At 48.4% G+C, this 8,301-nt stretch overlaps 1 protein-coding gene across 1 annotated transcript in view; it reads left to right on the forward strand.

The window, feature by feature from the left end:
- Positions 1–4,096: 4,096 nt before the first annotated feature.
- The window catches only part of LOC107108908 (DNA topoisomerase 2-alpha-like), a 22,454-nt gene continuing 18,249 nt past the window's right edge, over positions 4,097–8,301 (forward strand). Inside the window, exons 1-3 of the mRNA XM_015409452.1 lie at positions 4,097–4,731; positions 5,260–5,341; positions 7,952–8,148. Coding sequence (XP_015264938.1) covers positions 4,097–4,731; positions 5,260–5,341; positions 7,952–8,148 — 914 coding nt within the window. The remainder of the gene's footprint in view (positions 4,732–5,259; positions 5,342–7,951; positions 8,149–8,301) is intronic.

An 8,301-nucleotide genomic window follows, 5' to 3' on the forward strand; every position in this document is an offset into this window, starting at 1 on the left:
ATCCCCTCTTTTCAACAACGTCACTGGCTCTCTCGCTCTTCATTCTAGATGAGCGTTAATCTCCCCTGCTAACTGCATCATCTCTCTGTAGATTCATGCAATTTCTGTTGTTCTGCTGCTCCCAGCCACAGGGAAGCTCTTTCCACTGAGAATTTATTGGCTCTTCTTACCTGCTTTCAGAAAACATTCTTAAATCTTTTTATCTCCCACTTTTCCTAACTTGGCTGCCATTTCTGATTCCTTGTTTTAATTTCCCTTTCCTTTGAGTTTCTCTTGACCTTTAAATGGTGAGTCTTTTGTGTAGGGGCTGTCTTTTCTTACCTCCGTATAGTGGATAGCTATATTTTAGAAGTCTCTTTTATTTATTCAGTAAATGTTTACTTATTTAGTAGATTTTTTAACGTGGACTTTCAGTCCATGAAAGGGCCCCATGGTCCCTCAACAAGAACAATAACTGCTTTTGAATTATTTAGAACATCTTTACAAACTAATGGAAGGATCCATTAAAAGAAGAGATGGTACAGTTCAACAGCCAGTCAGTAAATCTACCAGTTCAAAGGTCTCCTGGAAGAAATGTCTTCCAATTTCTCTGTGGAAGGCCTGCAAAGATTGGGGCCAGGGTAACTCTTGGGGGATGGAGTTCCACAATTTAGGCATACTATCTGAGAAAGGCCTCCCATGAGTCTCTGCCAGTCTCACTTCTGATAAAGCAAGTTCCCACAGAAAGGCCCTCTGCCACTGAATGTAAGGATTGGGCAGGTTCCTATAGGAGAAGATAGCCCTTCATGTACTCAAAGGAGATACCCAAAGGGAAGGGAAATTAAAACAAGGAAGCAGAAATGCTAATCAAAAGCAGTCCCATTAGAATGCATTGCAATTTGAGTGAGAGCCAGTGTGGTATAGTGGTTAAGTGTGCAGACTCTAATCTGGGAGAACCGGGTTTGATTCCCCACTCCTCCACTTATACCTGCTGATGTGACCTTGGGTCAGTCACAAGCTCTGGCACAGCTGTTCCTGAAAAAGCAATTTGTGTCAGAGTTTTCTCAGCCCCACCCACCTCACAGGATGTCTGTTGTGGGGAGAGAAAGAAGAAGAAGAAGAAGAAGAAGAGATTGGATTTATACCCCGCCCTTAACTTGGAGTCTCAGAGCGGCTTACAAACGCCTTTGTAAGCCACTCTGAGACTCCAAGTGAAGGGTGGGGTATAAATCCAATCTCTCCTCTTCCTCCTCCTCCTCCTCCTCTTCTTCTTCTTAAACAATGAGGAATTTCACATTACCCTTTTTAAGCCGGTTTGAAGCCGTTTTTGATCCGTCGTGGAGTAAACCGGTATAGGGCTGCCATTTCACACATGGCTTTCCCCTACCGGTAAACAGCTGGATCTGAAGTGGTTTGCCATTTCAGACTTCACTGCTTTTTCCTGCCATTTTTCGCCTGCGCGAGCGATCTCTGGCTTTTTTCCTCAATGTCTGACTATGGCCAAATTTTACTTTCTGCCGGAATGGCCACAGGGGCAAACCAGCCTAAGCTGGAACTCGGCACTTCTAGCCATTTCGTACACTTGTCTCTTCCTGAATAGCAAGTAGGTTTGCCAACCTTCAGGTGGTATCTGGAGATCTTCTGGGATTACAACAGAGATCAATTCACCTAGAGAAAACAATTGGTTTGGAAGGTGGATTCTATGGCATTCTACCCCACTGAAATCCCTCCCCTCCCCAAACCCCGCCCTCCCCAAGCTCCACCCCTAAAATCTCCAGATATTTCCCAACCTTGAGCTGGCAACCCTAATAGCAAGGGACACCCCCAAAACTGCATAACTATAATATGCTCCATCCATTTGAATCCTTCATCCCACAGTAACCAGCCAACGCCTATCCTTGCATCAGCCTTATTACCAACCCATGGCATTTCTCTCTTGTCTACTTAAGTTTTGATTTATTCACTCATGGCCAGACTTTCATCATCTCCAGACACTGATCCATTTTTTTGCGTTAGCAAGAGCCTGATTTCATTCTCATTTATCCGGGACTAACAGCTCTGTAGCTTCCAATTTATATACACGTCTCAGGTTAAATTGAACATATGAACCTGCCTCATATCAAATCAGACTATTGGTCCAACTAATTCAGTATTGTCAGCTCTGATTGGCAACAGCTCTTTGGGCTCTGAGGCTGAGAAAGGTCCTTCTTTGAGATAATTCCTATCCGGAATACCAGGATTGATTTTGGGACCTTTGGCATGGGAAACCCCCCCCCCCCCCCCCCCCCGCCAAGGCCGGGCCCCTCCCGCTAAGCCAGGGCCCTTCACTGTCTCCTTGAAAAAAATAGTGAGTGACCTGGCAATATCAGGGGCTCTTGATTTATATATTAGTTTGTTTATGCTTATACTCTGCTTTTCAGACAAGATTGAGTCCCAAAGTGGCTTACAAGAATTTAAAACCTATAATGAGATCTAAGAGAGAATACCTAACAGTGGAAATAATAGATTAAAAGTCAATGTGCAAAAATATATTGAGAAAAGAGTAGAGCAGCAGCGGCGACACTTTCTAGTTCTCAAAGTCTCTCCAACTGCTACAATCCCTCTTGGTTTGAATCAACTTCCACCTCCTGAGCTGCCTGCAAAAGGGGAAGGCAGGGGAGGTGTGGCAATGTGTCTAGTTCTTACCACCAGCCTTGGGGTGTGTGTGTGTGTGTCTGCTATTCAAGTCTTCCACTGGCCGCCGCTGCTGTTATTCCTCAAAGGCAATGGCAACCACAGAAGAAATACCACCCACCCAACATACACCAGAAACAATCCTGTGTGTTGCCACTTTGGTGCATTGGTGCAAAACAGGCCGATTTATGGAAACAGGTGAGGGCACAACCCAGGAGGCCTTAACCCAACTTGCTGATCTACCTGCTAGCTGCCTCTTTTCCTTCCATCTGCAAGTCCCAATGGAAGGCTAGAAGAACCAATGACATCAGGGAAGCTCAAGTGGTGGCGGGGTCACCTGCATTCCTGATCTCAGGAGTAACCCTGAACAATGAGTTACTATTGATGGCATTCCAAGCAGAGCTACTGGATTTAGAAGGGCGTAACTGTGCTTAGCACTGGACTATATGGTCCCCACACATATAACTTCCTAGAAGACTTGCTGGAAAAGACAGTAATGTTAGGAAAAGCTGAAGTCAGTCAGAAAAGAAGATCCAATATGAGACTGACTCTGTAAAGGAAGCCACGTCCCTCAGTTTGCAAGACACGAGCAAGGCTATTAACACTAGGACACTCTGGAGGTCATTAATTCACAGGGTCACCATAAGTTGGAAGCACCTTGATGGCATACAACAGACAGAAGATCTCAGAGTGTCAATAGAACACACCCTAGGACACCCCTGAGATGGATTATGAAACTTGACTGACCATCTTCGTGGTCTCTGTGCTTCACACTAATGGGATCTAGTGCGCCTGTGCTGGATCGATAGGTGCTGTAGCAAGCTCTTTTCAACGGATTTTTGCGCCCATTCCCTCAGGCAAGCGCAGGAACCCCACTGCGCATGCCCAGAGGGGTGGGCGCGGACATCCCGCCAGTTCTTTTCCTACCGCCATGTTGGAAAGACCTATTTCCTTTTCGTCTGATTAGCTCGCTGTTGCTCTTGCTCTCGGCCTCTCAGCTCTTCGGAGTTCTTTTTGTCTGATCGGCTCGCTGTTGCTCTCGGCCTCTCAGCTCTTCGGAGTTACTCCTCCCCTACTTCTTTCTTCGTTTTACTTCTATTTCCGTTGCTAAAACAAAAACAAAAACTCATCTTTTTCCTCAGCCCGCTGAGGGGATTTTTTACCTCAGGCCTTCGGGCCAACCCTCCCCCCCTCACTCTTTTGGCTGTTTTTTATTTACCCACTTCTCTTTGTATGGAGAAGAAGTGGGGATTTTTCAACCGCTGCAGACGCTGTGGTAGTAAATTGGCTCCTCCTGACAGCCACAAACTTTGTATATTTTGCCTTGGGGAATCTCACAAGCCGGAATCTTATAGGCACTGCGCTCAATTCTCCAACCAGACGAGGAAGAACCGTGTGGCACGTCTGATGCGTACTTGAATTGGCCCTTGCTCTGGTTTCCACGATGGAGGAACCCCCTTCTGCTTCGCAATCAGCCGTCGATGTCAACCGCCCGACATCGAAACCATCGACGTCGAAGGCTCGATCGTCCGCCTCTATACCGGCTAAGACCAAAACCAAGGCAAGTTCAAAACAAAAGCCCGCGAAAAAGGCCACCACCAAGCCTGTTAAAGCGGCTAAGACGGGGAGGGAAGTCCCCTTACTGCCTTCTGTGTGGCCGGTGGTATCGATACCGGAGCCTCAAATTCCTCCGCAGATTTCACCAGCACATGTATTGGGCTCACCTGTCCATCAAACGAGGCGGCCCGACTTCCCCGACATCGACACGGCGGAACTCATTAGTCACCAAATGGGTGCAGAGTTTTCCCCCGCTCCTTCGAATTCATCGGCGTCGATACTGTCAGAAGCTCCCGATATCGAGCAGCATCGACATCGATTTGCCTTCTCTAACACAGAGCTTCACCCTCCATCTCCATACGCTCAACCGATTGATATCGACACCACCGGCTACAGAGATGATTCCCATAGACGCACCATAGTTTCGTCTCCAAGACGTCCAAGAACCAGGAGCCGCTCTCCTAGAGCTTACAGGGGCCCCCCTCCACCGATGTCTTGGGATGAGAGACAGATGCGCTACTTGTATGGGCCCTACCATCCCCCCATGCCGTGGTTAACTCCTGCTGGCTATTCTGAGTGGGATCGTTACTCCTACCACTCTGGTCATAGATCCAGATCTCCTATTAAATCAAGGCCTTCAGCCACGTGCTCCTGTGGTGGAACAGACTCAGCATCTGGTAGAACCACAGCCTCCTCGACTCACATTGGAGCCAAGGCCTAAGGTACCTGCGATCCAGCCAAGACCCGCTGTACCTGCAGTCCCGCCTAAACTTATAGTCCACCAACAAGACATGGAACAACAAGACTCTTCAGATGTTTCTGAAGATGACTCTGATTCCGATGCTTCTGAAGCTCCCACTTCTCCTGATCATACATCTCCAAACCCTGATGTATCACAGGATTTGCCAATTTCTCCCTCAGATAATCTCACCTCTTACACTGATTTGGTGAAAAGAATGGCCAACTCTTTAGGCCTTTCAATTGTTCAGAAGCCTCCGCAATCCACCGACTCTCTATACGATGTGGTACAACTCGACACATCTTCCGTAGTTGCGCTACCTATGTCTTCGGTCCTACTACGGGCAGCAAAATCACCATGGCAAAAACCATCAACGCGAAAATTAGACCACATGTACAGGATTCAAGACCCTGAAGCTGGATTTCTATTTTCTCATCCTCAGCCAAACTCAATGGTCGTCACATCATCTTCTAAATCCAAGAGAACACACTCCACGCCTTCAGACAAGGAAGGCAGGAAATTAGATGCTGTTGGCCGCCGCTTTTATTCCACGGGAGCGCTGGCCATTAAGGAGTCCAACTATCTTGCCTGCATGAGCCGCTACCAATATATGCTCTGGGAGCAGTTCTCGGAACTCTTCACGTACCTACCAGAAGACAAACAACATGCGGCCAAAATGTTGCAAAAGGAAGGCATAGTTAGTCGTGAAACAACAGCTCACTACAACCAAGCATGTTCTGGAAGCATCCTCTAGAACCATGGCCTCAGCAGTAGCGCTCAGAAGACACTCCTGGCTACGAAACACCTCACTCCCATTAGACACCAGATCACATGTTGAGGACATGCCCTTTGACGGTCTAGGGCTTTTCAGTTCAACAACAGATTCTACTCTGCAGGAGCTGGACAAGAGTATTAAAGCCTCTTGAGCACTCGGGGTATCATCTTCTACCAGGCAACAACACTGGCCCCGCACCTGGTCCAGACCCTAGCAGAGACGTACACCAACTCACCAGTCTCCGGATGCGAGGGGGAGACCACGATCGTACTCAGGAAGCCAGAAGTCAACTTATCAAAAGCCTAAGTTTGGTTCCACACAACAGACCTCTCGTGGCAAACAGCCTAAACCTTCTAAGCAGGGTTTTTGACGTCCCTGTTCCCGAGTCAGCACATACCCATCTTTTTCCCTTTATCCAGACCTGGCGTCTCATTACATCGGACGAGTGGGTCCTCTCCATCTTGACCCGAGGTTACAAAATTCAGTTCCATCAGAACCCCAACACGCCACCTTCCCCACCTCTCCTCCAGGAGGTGTCCCTCTTTCTGCAAAAGGGAGCCATCGAGCACGTACCACCACGCCTCCAAGGGAAGGGTTTTTATTCCCGGTATTTCACAGTCCCGAAACGAGACGGAGGCGTTCGACCCATTCTAGATCTCGGGGAACTGAATCGTTTTGTGACCTATCACCGTTTCCGAATGGTGTCTCTTCAACAGATCCTGCCGCTACTTCACAAACACGTCTGGATGGCCACCCTAGACCTCCAGGACGCATATTTCCACCTCACCATCCCCCCCTTCCACCGCCAATACCTCCGTTTCACGATTGGCCAACAACACTTCCAATATACGGCCCTTCCATTCGGCCTTTCCAGTGCCCCAAGGGTGTTCACGAAGACAATGATCGTGGTGGCAGCCTTCCTACGGCTCAGAGGGGTTTCCATCTACCCTTACATAGACGACTGGCTTCTTCTGTGACTGATCTCGAATGTCACAGAGACTCTGTCCCTACTGAAAAACCTGGGCCTGAAGGTCAATCATCAAAAGTCTCATCTTTGTCCCGTCCAGCGGATTCAATATATCGGGGTCATACTGGACTCAAATGCTTGTATGGCTTACCTGCCTCCAGACAGGGCCACAGACATCATCTCCTTAGCCACCCTGTTTTGTACACAACCTTCAACCACGGCCTTCCAGATTCAGAGACTGCTCGGTCTCATGGCTGCGACGACGGCGGTCCTAGTCTTTTTGCGGCTCAAAATGCGACGGCTGCAACTATGGTTCCTTCGCAATTACGACCTGTCAAGGAACGCTCACACAGTTGTAGTATCTCCTCCTCCCCACGTCCAGGAATCCGTGCGGTGGTGGACTTTACCATCCAAACAAAAAATGTCATCTATTCTGCAGTCGTGGCGGCAACAACCCGCAATCTCTGGGGGACGGTCTCCTTTATCCTTGGTCCGCAAAATAACTTTACATGTTTCCCCACCACCACCTCTACTCCTGAGAGTGGTCCGCAAGATTCTCAAGGAGAACGCAGATGTTATCCTTATAACACCATGGTGGCCAAGACATCCTTGGTTCTCAATGCTCCTCGAACTGTCTCGGGGGATATGCCATCATTTCCCTCCAGCCCCGGACCTGCTCCATCTCTCCGACTCGCCCATCCTCCACCACAATGTAGCGCGATTAAAACTGACAGCGTGGCGAATACCGTCACAACCTTCTCCACTCGTATAGCCAATGTCTTGATAAATTCGAGAAAACTGTCTACTTGGAAGTCTTACAACTGTAAATGGAGAAAGTTTTGTTCCTTTCTCGGGACTGACACCTCTCAAGCCACCTCAGCTGACCTTGAGAAAGTTTTTACCTTCATTTTATCCCTAGCTGACTCGGGACTTTCCCACTCCTCGTTACGTGTTTATTTAGCCGCTTTGTCGGCATTTCATGTTCAGGTGGATGGATGCACTTTGTTTACACATCCAATCTCCAAACGTTTTCTGAAAGGTTTACTTCGTCTTTATCCTCCTGTTAAATCCCCAGTCGCTCCGTGGGACCTCCCTTTGGTTTTACGCCAACTGACAAGGAAGCCTTTTGAGCCACTCACTACATGTGAGTTAAGACTTCTGGCGTGGAAGACAGCCTTTTTAACTGCCATTACATCAGCCAGGTGAGTGGGAGAACTGTTAGCCTTTCGGCACAACTCGCCTTACCTGTCTGTCCTCCCAGATAGTACCAGACATCTCTTTCTTACCCAAGGTGGTTTTGGAGTTTCACCTGCAGGCGGAGGTCTTCCTGCCTGATTTTTTTCCGAACCCCACGTCGGCAGAGGACCGACTGCTTCATAACCTGGATGTCAAGAGGGCTCTCTTGTTCTATCTCCAGAGGACACGATCGACTAGACGAGACCCACACCTTTTTGTCTCGTACGCTTTGACACGGCTTGGCAGTCGCATTACATCCCAACGCTTATCTAAGTGGATCGTAGGTCTGATTCGACTCTGCTACCTACTCGCAAAGCAACCATTACCTGGCCCTATCAGGGCTCATTCCACCAGTGCTCTCGCGACTTCCACGGC

The sequence above is a fragment of the Gekko japonicus genome, unplaced genomic scaffold (assembly GCF_001447785.1).
Source record: "Gekko japonicus isolate JY-2015 unplaced genomic scaffold, Gekko_japonicus_V1.1 scaffold846, whole genome shotgun sequence".
Classification (NCBI taxonomy): domain Eukaryota; kingdom Metazoa; phylum Chordata; class Lepidosauria; order Squamata; family Gekkonidae; genus Gekko; species Gekko japonicus.